This window comes from Pelobates fuscus, chromosome 9 (genome assembly GCF_036172605.1).
Source record: "Pelobates fuscus isolate aPelFus1 chromosome 9, aPelFus1.pri, whole genome shotgun sequence".
Taxonomy (NCBI): Eukaryota; Metazoa; Chordata; class Amphibia; order Anura; family Pelobatidae; genus Pelobates; species Pelobates fuscus.
Genome location: NC_086325.1, coordinates 16,257,676 through 16,276,320, shown reverse-complemented (window position 1 = coordinate 16,276,320; position 18,645 = coordinate 16,257,676). Strand labels below are relative to the sequence as shown.

At 45.0% G+C, this 18,645-nt stretch overlaps 1 protein-coding gene across 1 annotated transcript; it reads right to left on the bottom strand.

The window, feature by feature from the left end:
- Positions 1 to 1,410: 1,410 nt before the first annotated feature.
- B3GNT8 (UDP-GlcNAc:betaGal beta-1,3-N-acetylglucosaminyltransferase 8) lies at positions 1,411 to 7,561 on the bottom strand. Its single transcript, XM_063433229.1, has 2 exons — positions 7,324 to 7,561; positions 1,411 to 3,820 (listed from the first exon to the last, which is right to left on the bottom strand). Exons 1-2 carry the CDS (start codon positions 7,354 to 7,356, stop codon positions 2,618 to 2,620), a joined length of 1,236 nt encoding a protein of 411 aa, XP_063289299.1. The 5' UTR covers positions 7,357 to 7,561; the 3' UTR covers positions 1,411 to 2,617.
- Between the last annotated feature and the right edge of the window lie 11,084 nt (positions 7,562 to 18,645).

Below are 18,645 nucleotides of genomic sequence, written 5' to 3'. Positions count from 1 at the left end.
GCTCAGATAATCACTTTGGATTATGTCAGCCAAGCAGGCAGATATGGGACAGAGCCAACAGCTGCAGACTTGAATAGAAGTAAGGGGGGCAGGAGGGGCTAGATTGTGGTTTTAACACCATAGGGTCTGGAATACATCTTTGTGTTCCTGACCCTATAGTGTTCCTTTGATTTGAATTAGCTTAGCCGAAAAAGACAGAGAGAGAGATATACAGAGTTATTTACTAAAGTGAGTCGCTGGGAATTCAAAGCAAATTTCTATGTTCGTTCAAAATAGCCCAATTTGAAAAATTCACCAAGTTAATTCTGTTTTCTGTTTGGCTACTTTGGTCTAGAATTTGAAACTCCCTTGTATTCCCAGCATTTCTGAAATGAGGGAATAATTCCGATTGTTACATAAAGGTCTCCATCGATGGTTTTGCTGCCTTCCTCTACACATCACATCTTTAGTTACCGGTTGTCTGAATACTGGTATATTCACAATGCAGGTGTGCGAGAACAAAATGGGGCCATTTTAAGATCTTGTGGCACGTGGACAACAAAATGGGAATCTACTGTGCTCGTCAGCCATTTTCAGTGACTGGTAATGTGATAAGAATAGCACGCCACGTTTTTATGGAAATTCTGCATATCTTAAAGTTGCTTCCCAAGACTTTTAATTATGGTTATTTATCCCTATACGTAACAAAATATGCCACCTGTGAGCTGTAAAAAAAAAAAAAAATTAGATATAAAAATCCACATCTCTCTATCCTGTTACTGGGCGCCACCATCTTAGCTGCCTGCCAATCATTGGTATAAATCTCCGCCTATTACACCTGGCAGTCGGCATAGAGAGCGCATACAGTGAGGAAGAGACATGAAACAATGTATCTATTTCTACTCTTTATTTGCAATGTTTGCCATGGCGATGCCTTGTCTAAAGTGGATTAATTTGCTGAATCATTAATATAAATGGAAAAGAAAACAGAACATCTCATTAAAAAAAAAAAAGATTAACACAAGTTATAGGTGATTTTCTGCGTTTTATTCAATGGGACATATTTCAAGAAAGTGACAGTTCCGCTTTATAGGACAACAGACATCTCAATTAATAAAATAATCATAGCTTGAAGCCTTTAAAATGAAGCAGAATTTTTAAAATCTAGTATATGTAAAAAATAATATATATATATAAATAAAACGCATCACTCTGTTTAGCATATGAGAGGATCCTTCAGCCATGTACATGCACCTTGGGCCAGGCAGTGTTTGAAGGCAGACAGTCTTCCCTGATTCCGTGGAGGGAGTGAAGCTGGGAAGACCATAGAGACTGTCCGTTTTCAAACACCACATGGCTGAAGGATCCTGTCATATACTAAAGGTTTTCTCTCTTTTTTTTTTTTTTTTAACATATACTTCATTTAACAACAACAAAAATCTATTTCCTTTCAATACTTGATGAAAGGATTATTGTATTAAAAATAGTCTTGAGGGGACCGTTGCTAAAAGATGACGTAAAGAAAAATTCCCTTGTTTGTAGGAATAGTTTTGGATGCCGTGTTTATTTTAAAGTGGTGCCATCCACCTGCACCAAAAATGCGGTTAAACACATGGTGGCCAAAATGAACGCGTGCACCAGCTGGAATTGGCCCTGTACAGTGAGAGTGCTTGGTAATCCCTGGTTTAAAGGGTCAATGAATCAGATGTGTAACACTGCATTATTTGGTAATTCACAGAGAACATCGGGTGCAGTATATGGGGTGACTAATCCAATTCTAGGGTCAGCCTGCACCCTGTGATTCCTAATGACCACCTGTGACCAGAGATGGGGGTATGGATCTCTCCTCAATCTGACACCTTTCTTTGGGGTTCTGTGTTATGTAGGTATTAATGATCGGAGTCAGGGAGCCAAAAAGATAGATCCCCAGCGGCCAAGATACTTGGCCATGCTTATCTAGCAAAGATCATGGGTGTTCTGTCTGAGAATTCAGCCTTTTGAATAGTTAGTAAAAAATAGTCCCTCCTTCAACTGGCTCACCGGGAACATGGCGGCACGTTACAGTGGATATTTTCTAGCCCAAATTGTTACATGCTCAGGAGATTAGCGCTGCAGGAATGGGGACTTATACCTCTTTCTGGCCCAAAGTGGAGCCTTCAAAAGTCTGCATGCACAACAGGAAAGAGGAAAGCAATCACTGAGTCTGGACACAAAATAGCAGATATGGAGGACAGGAGAAGGCACTCATTGAGTGTAAACACTGGATACAAAATAGCAGAGAGTCACAGGCCAGGAGAAGGAACTCACTGAGTGGAGCTCAGGGGAGAAGCACTCAGTGGGTGTGGGCTCTGGCAGAAGGCACTCATTGAGAGGAGACTGAATATAAAATAGCAGCGAGAAAGGCACTCAGTGGCGGGACAGAAGGTTGGAAGCAGACTGCTGCAGAATACAGTAGTTGCGACACTGGCTGAAGATGCAGGAATAGCAGAGTGAATAGATGAGGATACAGTGTCCATGCAGGAATACAGAGCCATAGGGCAAATTGAATAATTGTGACAGTAGTCGTGTTAGGGCGGTAATAGTGAAGATATACTATTAGGATAAAGTGCAGAATCATAGGTCTCTGTTCTTTCCAGTATCAGCATGGAGCCATATTGGCCATCGGTTCCCCCCACATCTTCAGCATTTCCTGGGGTGTTTTACGATGTACTAAAAGAAGCTGCTGTTTGGGGCATTTTGCAGTGCTCTTGTCTCCTGGAACATGAAATGTCCGGAATCCTGGGTGCTTTAAGGGACTCACCCCCAAAGCCATGAAACACATCCCTGTGTAGACATCATCAATGGGGAATGGAACCACAAGCTGTGACACCAAGTACAACCAATGGATGAAGATCCCAGAAAAAACATACCCGCCTCCTCCTGCATATGGGGGATATGATCCAGTGTAATAGGATGATGGGATAAAGTACTTGCTTCGGGGGTCTCTATAAGGGTTGGCGTCCATAACCACATCTCCCATATAAAGAGCGTGAGGATTCTTTCTATCCATCAAGGATAGCTGGTGCACAATTTCAGGCATATGGACAAAAACATCATCATCCCCTTTAAGGATGTAACTGGCTCCTGGGCATCGTACCCTTGCCCAACCTAGGAACAACTGGTCCTTCAAAGTCAAGTTGAAGAAGGTGTCCAGGAAGGCCCACTGGAGAAGATCTTGGGAATGTTTGTTCTCGTACCACAAAAGTGAAGATAGGTCAGGTCCAGGTGCAACACCAAGAAGGAAGACAAGTCTGACCTGGTGTCCGCCATAATCTCTCTCTTTACCCCAGCTGTCTCTTACAGCTTGCCGTTGGGCAAAATTTTGAGGAGAAGACTTGATGGCCAGAAGAAGAAAAGTCTTGTTAAGAGGACATTTGTTTGGCTGGTCTATCAGTATCTCTTGGTTCCTGCATTCTCCTCCATATAGCAGAAAGTCTTTCAGGGAGTCTGGATATGTATTGGGATCTTTTAAATGCTGTTTCTCTTTCTGACAAGTCCAGGCTTTCAGTCCCTTATGATTTAATAGATGTAGCTCTTTGCTGTTCCACAGGGCATCTGACTCAATGACCACCTTTCGGAGCTTCTGAGCCAGGTCGCGAAGGGCAAAAATAGACTCATTCTCCTGGCCTCGCAGAGCTTCTAAGAGTATCAGGGTGTTTCTAGGAGTTTGGATGGTGCCTAATAGCGGGCCAGTGCCCGAGGGAAACGTATAAGTCATATCAATGTAGATCTTTAGTGCCACAAGAGTGAGGAGAGCACTGACAGAGACGGCAAGCTTCCTGAAGCCCGCCATGGCCCTCGGCTGTAGGAGAAATGGAAAAAAGAGGTCAATATTTTAATATTCTCAGCAGATGCATCGTTAATGGAAGTCTCTCTTCATAGCTACAAGTATGGACACCCCGAATAGCCCAGGCTCCCCAAACCACGCAACATGCAGCGCCACCAGAACTTTGCATGAACACCACGAATAACCCTTCCTCCCACAAACCACAAAGCATACAGCACTACCAAAAATTGCAGCGTGCACACCCCGAATAACCCTTCCTCCCGCAAACCATAGAGCATACACCACCACCAAAAGAATTCTGGAATCCCTGTAACCCCCTCCCATTAACCATTAATATCTAGGAATCCCTGTACCCCCTCCCATTAACCATTAATATCCAGGAATCCCTGTACCCCCCTCTCATTAACCATTAATATCCTGGAATCCCTATACCCCCCTCCCATTAACCATTAATATCCTGTAACCCCCTCCCATTAACCACTAATATCCTGGAATCCCTGTAACACCCTCCCATTAACCATTAATATCCTGGAATACCTGTAACACCCTCCTATTAGCCATTAATATCCTGGAATCCCCTGTAACACCCTCCCATTAACCATTAATATCCTGGAATCCCCTGTAACACCCTCCCATTAACCATTAATATCCTGGAATCCCTGTAACACTGTAGCGGAGAGCTGGTCTTTCACAGGTTATCTCCACTAAAGATCCCAGTGAGGCTCAGAAACAAGTAATAAAATAACATATAGCAACAGTCACAGCAACATCCTTCTTTTAAAGCTTTCTCCCATGCAAGGGAGGGATTCACATCAATTAGTACAGTATGCAATAGTGTAACCGGCACCTCCCACACATCTCCTCCCCTCAGTGTGACACATAATCCACTTATACCTGTAACCCCCTCCCACTAACCATTAATATCCTGAAATCACCTGTTACACCCTCCCATTAACCATTAATATCCTGGAATACCTGTAACCCGATTTCTGGTTGTACCCCAAAACAGTCAGATAGAGTTATACAATGGGTACCCTCTGGTAGCCCTGATCTGGGTGACCAACATATTGAAAATTCACCCAGATCGGACCAGGGGTTCGGGAGTTATGTGGTAGAGACGATTTGACCGACCGCACACAAGGTAGTATCCGAAAAAGGCTCCATGCGGTTTGGCCTTGCAGTCGGTCTCTGTTCGGGAGATATATTGCATATAAATCCTTGCCATCCAGAGCTAAACCTGCATTCGGATCAATCCCCTTGTTCGGGACATTTATTTTACCGAACAAGGGGGCTGGTTGGCCCATCTGTTCGGGATTTACGGAGTTCTGGAGTTCTCAGCGGTGTTAGGGAAATCGAGTGTCCGATTTGAGTTCAAGACACTCGACGACCTAACACCGCTGAGATTTTCTTGCGTAAGATGGCCGCCGTCACGCTGTTCGTATGCCGAACAGTTACCCCCCAGATACATACAAAGTAACGATTATATGGTCAATTAGTTTGCGGTTACATGGTGTGAAAGGCTTCACAATGGACACACTTCGCTCTGGGGTGGTCCGATGGTTCGGTATTTTCATTTCATTCATTAACCATTAATATCCTGGAATCCCCTGTAACCCCCTCCCATTAACCATTAATAGCCTGAAATCCCTTTAACACCCTCCCATTAACCATTAAAATCCTGGAATCCCTGTAAACCCCTTCCATTAACCATTAATATCCTGGAATCCCATGTAAGCCCCTCCTATTAACCATTAATATCCTGGAATCCCTGTAACACCCTCCCATTAACCATTAATATCCTGAAATCCCCTCCCATTAACCATTAATATATTGGAATCCCTGTAACCCCCTCCCATTAACCATTAATATTCTGGATTCCCCTGTAAGCCGCTCCCATTAACCATTAATATCCTGGAATCACCTGTAACACACTCCCATTAACCATTAATATCCTGGAATCCCCTGTAACCCCCTCCCATTAACCATTAATATCCTGGAATCCCTGTAACACCCTCCCATTAACCATTAATATCCTGGAATCCCCTCCCATTAACCATTAATATATTGGAATCCCTGTAACCCCCTCCCATTAACCATTAATATTCTGGATTCCCCTGTAAGCCGCTCCCATTAACCATTAATATCCTGGAATCACCTGTAACACCATCCCATTAACCATTAATATCCTGGAATCCCCTGTATACCCCTCCCATTAACCATTAATATCTTGGAATCCCCTGTATCCCCCTCCCATTAACCATTAATATCCTGGAATCCCCTGTAAGCCCCTCCCATTAACATCCTGGAATCGCTATAACACCCTCCCATTAACTAATCATATCCTGGAATCCCTGTAACCCCCTCCCATTAACCATTAATATCCTGGAATCACCTGTAACACCCTCCCATTAACAATTAATATCATGGAATCCCCTCCCTCTAACCATTAATATCCTGGAATCCCCTGTAACACCCTCCCATTAACCATTAATATCCTGGAATCCCCTGTAACACCCTCCCATTAACCATTAATATCCTGGAATCCCTATAACACCCTCCCATTAACCATTAATATCCTGGAATCCCTATAACACCCTCCCATTAACCATTAATATCCTGGAATCCCTATAACACCCTCCCATTAACCATTAATATCCTGGAATCCCTATAACACCCTCCCATTAACCATTAATATCCTGGAATCCCTGGTAACACCCTCCCATTAACCATTAACATCCTGGAATCCCTATAACACCCTCCCATTAACCATTACTATCCTGGAATCCCCTCCCACTAACCATTAATATCCTGGAATCCCCTGTAACACCCTCCCATTAACCATTAATATCCTGGAATCACCTGTAACCCCCTCCCATTAACCATTAATATCCTGGAATCCCTATAACACCCTCCCATTAACCATTAATATCCTGGAATCCCTATAACACCCTCCAATTAACCATTAATATCCTGGAATCACCTGTAACACCCTCCCATTAACCATTAATATCCTGGAATCACATGTAACCCCCTCTCATTAACCATTAATATCCTGGAATCTCCTGTAACACCCTCCCATTAACCATTAATAGCCTGGATTCCCCTGTATCCCCCTCCCATTAACCATTAATAACCAGGAACTATTAATATTCAGAGATCCTCTATAATCCCACTTAATATTCACTAAAACAGATTCCAGATATCCAGTAAGGGCCCCGGTAACACCCCCAGATATTCAGTAAGGGCCCCAGTAACACCCCCAGATATCCAGTAAGGGCCCCGGTAACACCCCAGATATCACGTAAGGGCCCCTGTAACACCCCCAGATATCCAGTAAGGGCCCTTTAACACCACTAGATATCCAGTAAGGGCCCCTGTATCACTCCCAGATATCCAGTAAGGGTCCCTTTAACAACCCCAGATATCCACTAAGGGCCCCTGTAACACCCCTAATACCCAATAAGGGCCCCTGTAACACCCTGAATATCCAGTAAGTGCCCTGATTTGCAGAAACTCACCCTGAAAGCGATGTGTAGAGCTAATTCCAGCATCGGTTCCCAGCTCTGTCTGGCCGCCACTCCCTGCCGTGTCCTCCTCTCTTCCCTGGTTTAGATGCTCAGATCACCAGACTCAGCATCCTCCCTCCCTTGCTCCATCTCCCTGTCTCGCTCCCAACTTCGTCTCCCATGAGGCTTCGTAACAAAGCCAATTATCCTGAACAATAGAAAGGGAAGGCTCAGCCCTGACACATGAAGAGATATCCTGCCCCATCCATTCAGCCAGCCCTAGGTACCAAATCTCCCAGCTGCTCCCATTAATAAGAGACCCAGTGTTTTTATTTTTTTCTCTCTCTCACAGGCATAAGTATGCTGATGGAGAATTGAGGATGCCTAAAGTTCACTAAAGCATTGATATGTTTAGGGCTCCTACTACAGATATAGTGCCTGAATAAAATTACAAAATCCACGATAGGGGGCGAGACATGTAGAATTATACCGAGGCATAGCAAGTGGGCTGATGTCAGTATTTGTATTTCCAAATTTGAGCCCGGGTATTCTGATCTTATACGATAGCCTCACGGGTATATTGCTCTGGCTATGCCTATCGAGGGCTCAGCGTGGAATTTTAAGAAACCATAAAATCCTCGATAGGGGATAAGTTTTTTCCAGAATTTATACGGTGGTTTGCGCTGTCGTCTACTGTCAATGATTGTGTGTACGAGGTTGAAGTATTGGCTATTGGCTTCTGCGCAAGCCTTAAAGTTGTATTATTCTTGCCTTACCTATCGTGTGCAAAAAGAAAGAATTTAAAAAAAATAAAATAAGAGACCCAGTGACACTGAGAGGCCGTGACTAGACAATGACACAGTGCTCAGTGATACAATCTTATTTGGTGGGTAAATGGGAATTCGAAGAAATTATACAAACATGGAAGCGCACATCATAACATGTACTATAATTGTCCTTTATTTAGACAGGCTGCTTCAGGAGGGTCCCAAACAGGACACTTGCCCAACCAATAAAGTAACAGTCAGGACTGAGGGGCGAGGGAACCTCCTCAATCTGTGTGCTTGGCATAGTCACTGTGCTAAACTATTTCTATATTCTTTGGTCTCCAGTCTTTACCGCTGTATTCGGAATGTTTAGCTCTGTTATTGGAAGCTATAGAAAATGTATAAACTGGGGGTCTGAGAAAAAACAAAAACACATTATTATTATTATTATTATTATTAGCACAAACATATTCATTGGCGCTGCACAATTATAGAATGGGGATATTTGACAAGCAATTCACATACAGAATGTAAGAGACAAGAGGTGCAGAAGACCTTGCTCAAACGAGCTTACAATCTATGATCTATTTATGATGGAAGCTCACGTGCCACTGCCTTTTGTAGAGGCGTGAAGGCCAGACTCCTACCTACGGACAATGGGCCTGGAAGGGGTTATGGAGACCCCCTGGATGCTTATTCTGCCTCCCAGTTGGAATTGCGGGACCATGCCGATCAGCTGGACCTGTTCTGCACATTGAGCGCCTAACCAGGAGATACCCTGAAACACTCTGGAACGGTTTGCTAGATCGGGTCTTTGCCACGATCCAGTGAATCTTTGATCGAGTATTGCTCGGTCCCCCAACCACCAATCAGGATACTATGTGGACAGTTAGGGCACTGGGTAAAGAGCTATCCAGTTATATATAATGTGTTGGGTGCTTTCCTCCACAGAGCGCCAGGACCACGTTTTGTGAGACTGGGAGGGACAAGCCAGCCGCGCACATGGTACTCTGAGCCGCATCGGAGAATAGCCGTGACCTGGTAAAATTAACACTCTGTAGCTTGGGCACGGATCCTCGAATCACGGCATTATTTGAACAGTAAGGGTGCTCGGTGAAGAGCTATCCAGGGATATCTATTATGTAGGTCCAGGGAAAGGGGTTTCTGCAGGTAATTTTGTATATTATACCTCTTAGTCTGTGAGGGCACAGCAGGGAGCCTATTGTGTTAACTGGGGCTATCTTAAAGGGACACTACAGGCACCCAGAACCCTTAACCCTGCAACGGTAATTATTGCAGTTTTTAATAAACTGCAATATTTACCTTTGAGGGTTAACTCCACCTCTAGTGTCAGTCTACCAGACAGCCACTATAGGGGTTTCTGGGTTGTTAGACTGTTATGGTACTTTTAAAAAGTAAACCAAAATGTTTAAATGTCTATCTGTTCCTGTCCAAATCAATAAATTGAATTGCGTATATACGCTGAAGTAATTAAGTCTGACACACAAGGTTCAGGTTAAAATAACTTCGAGAAAGTTTATTGGCAAGTGAAGTAAAAGCGGGCGCGCAGGCCCTTTTAAGAGGCATTTTGCGTCATCATTGATTATTAGAATATCAGCAAATAAACATCATCAATTGGATTAATTGTTAAGTGTCGGTGTTAGTGTCTTACCTATTGGTTCAAAAAATTAAGAGGTTAGTCCCGTGTCCACCCACCAGAGGTGGGATTATTCTGGACACGGGTGGGGATAAGGGGGTCCTAAGCGTCATTTTACACGGTCAATGATATCAGGCTTCATGTCCAGGTGCAAGGTCTCTTATGAATAGAACATTTCATTACTACTGTATTCTCGTGGCCTTCAAACTATACTATCTTACAAGTTCTAAGGAGTAGCCAGCAAGGTTTAAGGAGTAGCCAGCACCTCCTGGTGCTTGTCCTTGCAGGAAACACAGTCTTTGTCTACTATACTAATTGGGTTGAGAAGTTCAGTCACGTAATGTAGTTTTAAAATGAACAAGTTAAGTCATGAGGACAAAATGGAGGATTGAAGAAGTCAGGTTAGGAGGACAAAATGGAGGATCGAAGAAGTCAGGTTAGGAGGACAAAATGGAGGATCATCACAGTATAAAGTTAAAATGGAGTTAGTACAATAATTCAATACAAGTACAATAAAGATTTTTAATAATCCCACATCAGTCCCCCCTATGAAATGTTAGATTCTAAAAACTTTATTAAGTTAGTACCAGGAAGACGTGTTAACCCAAAGGCACAGAAACCCCGTGGCCGCTAGCTAGGTGTTAATGCAAAGTGCAAGTCTGTCCCTAGAGCTGACCCTAATAGGCTAACTCATCCATCAGTATGGCTCTCGAACACTTCACACCCATGGGTGTCCCATGGCAGCTAACCCACCACTTCTCCACACGGGGCCTTTACCATTCACTGACAGATGCTGTCCCTAAGCTAGTCCCTTCCTAGAATTCCTGCACTTTATCAACAAAAGGGATTGTTTGCAGCGGCAGACAGGGTGAGTTGACGTCTTGGAAATCTTGGTCATCAACTTCGAGATGGGTGAAAGTGGGTGCCGCTTGGTCAACAGTCTTCATGAGGGATTTTCTCAGACATGGGAGGATACAACAAAAGAGAAGAGCAAAAATAAAAAGAAAAATTAGTATAGCCATACCAATCTGCATTAAAGCCTTTTGCCATCCTGTCATCCAACCAAACCATCTTTCCCAGGGATCTTTTATCCCAGAATTCCTTTTTAATTCTTCAGACAGGTCATTTAATTTTTCTATGGCTAATGTAACTTTACCATTAGGGCCTGTGTTTTCTGGGATATAGGTACAACATGTCATGGTGTCGGGCAAAATTTTACAAACCCCTCCTTTTTCGGCTAAGATCATATCTAGGGCCATTCTATTCTGGAAAGCCATTTGGGATGTGGCCTGCAGCTGTTCGGCCAACCCCTGGAGGGCGTCTCTGGTGTAATTAACAAAACGCTGTTGATTATAATAAATGTAATTTATCCAATTTAAATTCTTGTTTGCGGTAACTATGGTAAAAATTGATTCAAATCCTGCGGCAACTTCATCCCTTGCTTTAAACTCATTGGGCACCCCCCTAGGCACTCCAATGGCATCAATATACACATGAGGATCAAAACTTCCTTTCACTGGGGCGTCACGCTTAACCTTAGTGTGTTTGGACCCATGGGTGACGAGGTGTGTGTCAGAAATGATATGTATAGGCATAATAGCTTTAGCCAGAGTACACTCCCCCCGCCACTGTTTGTCCATTCTGGATCTTAGCTGTAAATCCCCACACAACCAGTAAATATCCCCTAATGACCTGGTGTGAAACTGCAACAAGTCCATAGAGACATTTCTGTAGGTAGCACAATACCCCTTGGAGAAGTTACCCAAGAATTTACCTATTCCATCGTAATTAGCATAACAAGTGTAATTACCTTTATACACGGTAATACCATCTGGGGGTTTGACATCCTGGGTTAGGAGAGGATACTCCTTTGTCCATGCAATACATATGGACCTGTTAAAATTATAGTGATAGGCAAAAAGGCTTAAAACACATTCTTCTATGTCTACTGGTAGGATTAAAGGCACGGTACCCAGGTGAGGCCGGGCACCGCCACACACATAACATGCAGTTCTATTATGCTTATTAGCATTATATTTCATCCATTCTAACCATAGATTTACATCATTAAAACCTGTTTCAGCGGCCATGGTATCTTCAAAAGTGGGGTTAGCAATGGCCATCATGTCTTGAAAGGTCTGGATATGAGGTTTTAATGGGTTAGGGACCATATGGGTGGCCCCTTGCCACTCAGAAGAGTTGCACATATCTTTGAGGTAGAAATGCCCTAATTTACGGTAGGAACCCTTTTTCCAATACATTCCCATCACATACTGGTCCGCATCTGTTGGGCTTGGATGCTCAATGTTAAGGATTAGTTTCATTGGTGTACCCCCCCCAGGCTTTCTCAAAGTCATTCTCTGGAGGAGGGATCTACCATGATCATCTACTTTAGATACAGCACTTTTTGGTTTGTAACCCCAGGCAGGCCCGGCATTCCATCCCGCCGCCCCCCAATGGTCACAATTGTGCCCCCATTGCTTGTCAACTACACAAACATATGGGTCTTTCGAATGAGGGATATCTCTATAGATGCTCTGGATTTGTGGTGTGGGAAATGGGCATTCTACAATATCACAGTAGTCAAAGGTATAAGTAGCCACCTGGGTGCACGATGAATTATACCAAAAGGTGTACCCACTAACATCTTTGGTAATGGCTACTTGCTGGGCCTTCATAAGGCTAATTAAGGAGAAGATGTACCAGAGATACATGTTTGTGCGGTATTCGCTTCCTCTGGGGCAGGAGATTTCTTGCAGTGGGAAGCGTGGATCCAATTTGGCCAACCGGCCAGTTTGACGGAGGTTGCGGTAATCAGGAGAACTTGGAATGGACCGTCAAATCTTGGTTCCAGGGTATTTTTCCGCACAAACTTCTTAACCAGGACCCAATCTCCGGGAAGCAGGTTATGAGAACCTGTATCCAATTCGGGATCTGGAATTGAAGAGAAAACTTGGGCATGTATTTTGTTTAAAACACTTGCAAGTTCAGTTACATAGTCTACTAAAACATCTGATTGGAGTTGCAACTGCTGCGGATAATAACAACCTAGTCTGGGTGCTGTCCCAAATAGAACCTCATATGGGGACAGTGAATGCTTCCCTCTAGGTGTGTGCCTAACACTAAATAAAGCTATTGGCAGGCTTTCTGGCCAGGGCATCTTTGTTTCTTGTGACATTTTTAACATTCTGGTTTTTAGAGTGCCATTCATGCGCTCCACTTTACCACTACTTTGTGGGTGGTAAGGGGTATGGAAGGCTAGAGTCACCCCTAGAGCAGTCCAAATTTCTTTAGTCACTGTTGCTGTAAAGGCTGGGCCTTGATCACTCTCAATGACTTCTGGGAGTCCGAATCTACATACAATATCTGTAAGTAGGCGCTTTGCGGTTGTTTTTGCAGTGATATTGGCCACTGAGTAGGCCTCTGGCCAGCCTGAGAACATGTCCACTATTACTAGTGCATATTCATGGGGCCCACTCTTGGGCATTTGGATGTGGTCAATTTGAATTCGCTGGAAGGGGTACATGGGCTTTGCCAGGTGTTTTGCAGGCACCTTGATTGGTCTTCCTGGATTGCATTTTGCACAAATGACACAGGCCTTGCAGAAGCTATTGATCAATGTTGTGATTCCAGGTGCTTCATAATACTTCTGTATGAGGGCGGCCATCAATTCTTTTGACAGGTGTGCAGGCCCATGTGCCCATTGGACAACTGCTGGATACAAATTTCTGGGAAGACAAAATTTGAAGTTGTTGTAATATATTCCGTCCTTTTGGACAGCTCCTTTCTTTTTCCATTTCTGGATTTCTTCAGGAGTGACTGCAGCTTGCTGTTCTTGTAAAATTCGCAAATCAGTAGGAAGAGTTTGCAGAGTAAAAATAGGGACTTCTTCTTCTTCTTGTCCGGACACTTCTTCATCCACTTCCTGCAGATCCCTGGCCGCTAGCTTAGCAGCCTGATCAGCTAAATGGTTGCCCTTTGCTTCATCTGTATCCAATTTCCCATGGGCCTTGACTTTCAAAATGGCCACTTCTTTAGGGAGCAGGAGGGCGTCCATTAGCTCCTTGATTGCAGTGCTGTGTTTGACTGGTGTACCGGCGGTGGTAAGAAATCCTCTTGTCTTCCAAATTAGGCCGAAGTCATGTGCCACACCCAGAGCATATCTTGAATCTGTATAGATGTTGGCACGTTTTCCTTCGGAAATTTTGCATGCTGAAGTCAGAGCCTGTAATTCAGCTTCTTGCGCAGACATTGCTGGCGGTAAGGATGATGATTTGATGACTTCGTCTGTTGTGGTTACGGCATATCCTGTATGATATCTTCCTTCTTCATCAGCATATCTTGATCCGTCCACAAACAGGGTAAAATCTGGATCTGGTAATGGATTTTCATGCACAGTTGGTAAGTGCACTGTTTCCATTTTCATCTGTTCGAAACAGTCATGAGGTGTTTCTGGGTCATAATCATTCTTTATGACCAAATCTTGAAATTCCTTTTCCAGGAAATGGCGTGGCCATGCTTCTAGAAGGTCAGTTGTTGGGTATTTGGCAATACCATTTTCCTGTAGCTGTTCTTCATTCATGGTGGCCCATAGTTTCGCCATGGGCCCAAGATCATTCCATGACCTTGTTTTCAACTTGGTAACAGGAATATGTGGGATAGCGGTATCCCAATGGCGGTAGAGGTAGTTAAGTTGTTGAGGTAGCTGGACCAAGACCATGCTATTTCCTTCAGAGTCACAATAGAAATCTTGTGCAGTGAGCTTCACATCAGTCCAGTGGTAAAGCTCATCTTCATAGCAAGGTTCAGGAGTAATGTTCGGTTTGTACCACATGGTACAGAAGGCGTAATCCGGGCCTTCACAAAGAGGTGTCTCATCTTCATAAAATGACAAATGTGGATGCATGACTTTCTTGATACATCCACAGAGCAGGTAAATGTAGGTTTCATCCGTGATAAATCCATAATAGATACCCCCCTCAGGGAGTGGAAGAAGAGTGGATGGATTAAGCACTTGACATCTCTGGATGGAAATGTTGTCAGGCAAAAGAAGATGACACTGTAGGCGCAGGTGTCTGGCTGGAGACACGTGCTTGAGCTGGACTTGGTTGATGATAGCAGAAATATCATGAGGGGCCTAAACAACCAGAGGGTGGCCAAGGACCAGGTCTGAGGTTCTTTCTATGAGCTCTCTAGCAGCAAAAACAGCCCTGAGACAGGAAGGAGTCCCTCTGGCCACAATGTCCAGTTGACATGAGAAATATCCAATAGGCCTCTTAAGTCATTAGTTTGGGTGAGAACTCCTGTTGCATGGCCTTGTCTTTCAGAGACAAATAATTTGAAAGGTTTGGAGTAGTCAGGTAGGCCCAAGGCAGGAGCAGAAGCAATGGCACGTTTTAGAGCATTGAAATTGTCCAGAGCTTCATTGGTCAGACAAAATGGGTCAGACTTAAGAGCATCATAGAGAGGTTGCATAAGCAGAGAGGCTTCTGGGATCCATGCTCTGCAGTAGGAAATGAGGCCTAGGAAGGCATGAAGAGACTTTGAGGTCCTTGGAGGTGGAATGTCCAGAACAGCTCTTACCCGGTCCCGAGTAAGATGTCTGGTACCTTGAGATAGGCAATGTCCAAGAAAAATCACTGAAGATTGGCAGAATTGCAGCTTGGTGAGTGAAGCTTTGCATCCTTGTTCTGCCAAATAGGAAAGAAGACTAATTGAACACCTTTCAGTAGTGGGTATATCATCTCCACAGAGCAGTAAATCATCCACATACTGGAGCAAGACAACTTCTGGGTGCTCAGCTTGCCATGGGTCAAGGATGGTACCCATGGCCTTTGCAAATTGACTTGGAGAATTTTGTGCTCCTTGGGGCATGACAGTCCAGGTATACTGTTGCATCTCATGAGTGAAAGCAAACAGGTATTGACAGGATGGGTCCAGTGGGACACTGAAAAATGCATTGGCCAGGTCGATGACTGTGAAGAATTTAGCAGACGGTGGGACTCCAGAGAGCAGAGTATGGGGATTTGGTACAAGAGGGGTGTCCAGGACGGTAGCTTAATTGACAGCACGGAGATCCTGAACCATCCTGTACTTCTCTGGCTCACCCTTTGGAGTTTTCTTTTTCACAGGAAATAACGGGGTGTTGCATTCAGATTTACATTTTACCAGGGCACCCTTCTCCAAGAGTGCCTTGATGTGGACAGAAATGGCAGCAGACTGTGCTGGTTTTAATGGATATTGTGGTTTTCTTGGTAACTTAGCTCCTGGAATAAGCTTTACCACCACAGGGGGAACATTTAGGTGACCTATGTCCTCTGGGCCTGAGGACCATAACTTGGCGGGCACCTGTGTTTTTAATTCCTCTGGGAAATTGGACCTTAATTCTGCTGCTTCCTCACGGGGCTTTTCTAAATGCAGCATCAGAGGCAAGGAGCACAGGGCTGAGGTGTCTGATACAGATAGAGGTGTGAACATTTCTACTTGCCCGTCTGGGGTGAAGGTGATGGATGCTTGCAGGCGTGAGAGGACATCAGCACCTAACAGGTTAATTGGGCATGTGGAGGATACCACAAAGCGAGCAAGCAGGCTAGAGCCAACTCGTAGTGGAGTTGTTAAAGGGCTGTGTCTTGGCTGGCCGTCCACTCCAACACAAGAGACATCAATATTGGACAGGAAGGATGGGTCTGGCAGGTCTTGTTCTCGTAGAACACTACGGGCTGCACCTGTGTCAACTAGAAATGTGGTAGGGTGGCCTTCAATGGGTAAAGTCACTGTGGCAAGTGGCCCCCCCTTATCCCCTGTAGACACTGCCATGACAGGGGTTACGGACACAGGCTTGCCAATCTCCTAGTCATCGGGTTCCTCAACTATTGGAACCTGTTTGGTGGCTTTGGGAGCCGGGGCAGGCTTGGGTGGTTTTCTGGGTTCCCTTTGCTCCCTTTTAGGTTCCGGACAGTCATTTCTAAAGTGTCCCTTTGCTCCACAATTAAAGCAATGTCCCCCCTCCTCCGGTCTGGGACCTCTTGGGACTGGAGTGGAGCGGGATACCATGAGAGGAGCTGAAGTAGGTCTTCTTGGGGTCTGAACAGATTCCAAACCTCTAGCAACTAAAAGCAGGGTATCCAGGGGAACAACCTTATATTCAGGGCGTGCGGCAATGATTCCCTTGCGTATAGAGTCTTTAACGCCTTGGACAAACGCACCTGACAGCATTTGTGAATGAATTTTGTCAGTAAGATCAAACCCCAAATCTGTGAACATTTGATACAGTCTTGCATGAAACCTTTCCACTGATTCTCCTTTATCTTGAATAACATCAGTAAGGCCAGCAGCCTGATCTGCAAGTTTGTCCTTAGCCCATTCTCTTAATTGGGTGCAAAAGGTTACCCCGGAAGGGTAATCAACATCACTGGAAAGCAGATCTGTACTGAGGTGACGGGCCATGCTCGGCCAATATGCATCCCCTGCTTTAATAGCACAAATGCTCAGTAAATCACGCCATGCGGCGGAATAAGTCTTTTGAATTTGAACTATCCCTCGGTATAAAGGCATAGGCTGTTTTTCTGGGTCAGGGAGCGATTTCATTAATGCACTAGCTTGAGTGGGGTTAAAAGCAACATACTTAGGAGGGGTCCGCTCTCCCCGACCCTTGTGTCCAAAGGGATCATCGATAGAACGATGAGTTGAGGCTCCTGCAGCGGCTCCTGCAGCCTCCAACGAGTCCTGGGATAACCTATCCTCTTCTCCCTCATCTAATTCTATGATCTGAGCTCTCTTACGTGCAGGGCCCGAGTAAGGTGACAGGACCGGGGGATGAGCGGGGGTCCCAGATGCGGGGGTGGCTAGCGGATCATAACTAGATAGGTAGTCACCGGGAATTACTGGCATCAGGGCTGTACTGGGGGCCGCCATATTGGTGGCTGGAAAAGGTACTGCATTAGGGTTAAGGGAAGAAGTGGCGGCCATGTTGGATGTGGGCACATCCGGGGCAGACTGTGCCTGACTGGGCATGAACGGAACCTCGGGAGTGGCTTGGGGAAGGGGTAGTGGATATCCGGGATAGGGCAGGGCCATTGGATATGGGAAGGGGTAGGGCCAGGCTGGGGAGGGGAAGGAGGTGGGGTATTGAACTGGGGTGGAGATGGGAGGGGACGGAGAGGGATTGGTAGGGGTGGGTGTAAAGGGAGGAGCTGGGGCAAGGGTGGAAGAGGTGGTTAGCTGGGCGGATGAAGAGGGGAGGGGATCATTAACGGAGAGAGAGTGTAGGGAAGGAATGGCAGATGAAATGTTAGGGGAAGGTACAGCAGGTAACGTAGGGATGGATGAGGATGATGGGAATGTTAGAGACGGGGAAGGGGAAAAGAAAGATCCATCAGAATTCAGGACCGGGCAGACAGGGGAGGTGACGGGATGGGTGTTAGGAGGATTGGGTGTGGGGAACATGGTCAGCTGGCTATCACCTATTGCTGACTGAACCTTGGGGATAGACATCCCCTGGGCGCCACTTTGGGGCGCTGGCTGAGGGTAAACCCCAGTAACACAATTATTATGATACACAAACAATTTCACACCTTTGTGATTTATTTCTTCCTCAACCCAACCTTCTAGCTGAATAGCCTTCGCTACTCTGTACCATGCTTCAGCAGTCTTTAATAAACCATTATCCGTAAGCTTGCCTTTCATTTCTGCCAGTAACTTGCGCCAACTTTCTGGTTGCAATCTTCCACCCGTTGGTACAGTAATTTTACATACTTTTGCAATCTTTTCAACAACCTTTAACCATCACCTCACCCTCTCTGTTTTCTACTAAATCACATGCTAACCAGCCCTTACTGGGCTTACTCAAATCCTGTCCCATAGTCCCTCTACCCCTATACCAGCGTCCTAGATAGAGAGAGAGAGAGAGAT

Excerpts from the sequence above, each read along its gene's own strand:
- B3GNT8 (XM_063433229.1), bottom strand. The coding sequence starts at position 7,356 with ATGCTGGAATTAGCTCTACACATCGCTTTCAGG. Across the intron at positions 3,821-7,323 it reads CTCTACACATCGCTTTCAGG|CCGAGGGCCATGGCGGGCTT; the intron begins GTGAGTTTCTGC and ends TTTCTCCTACAG.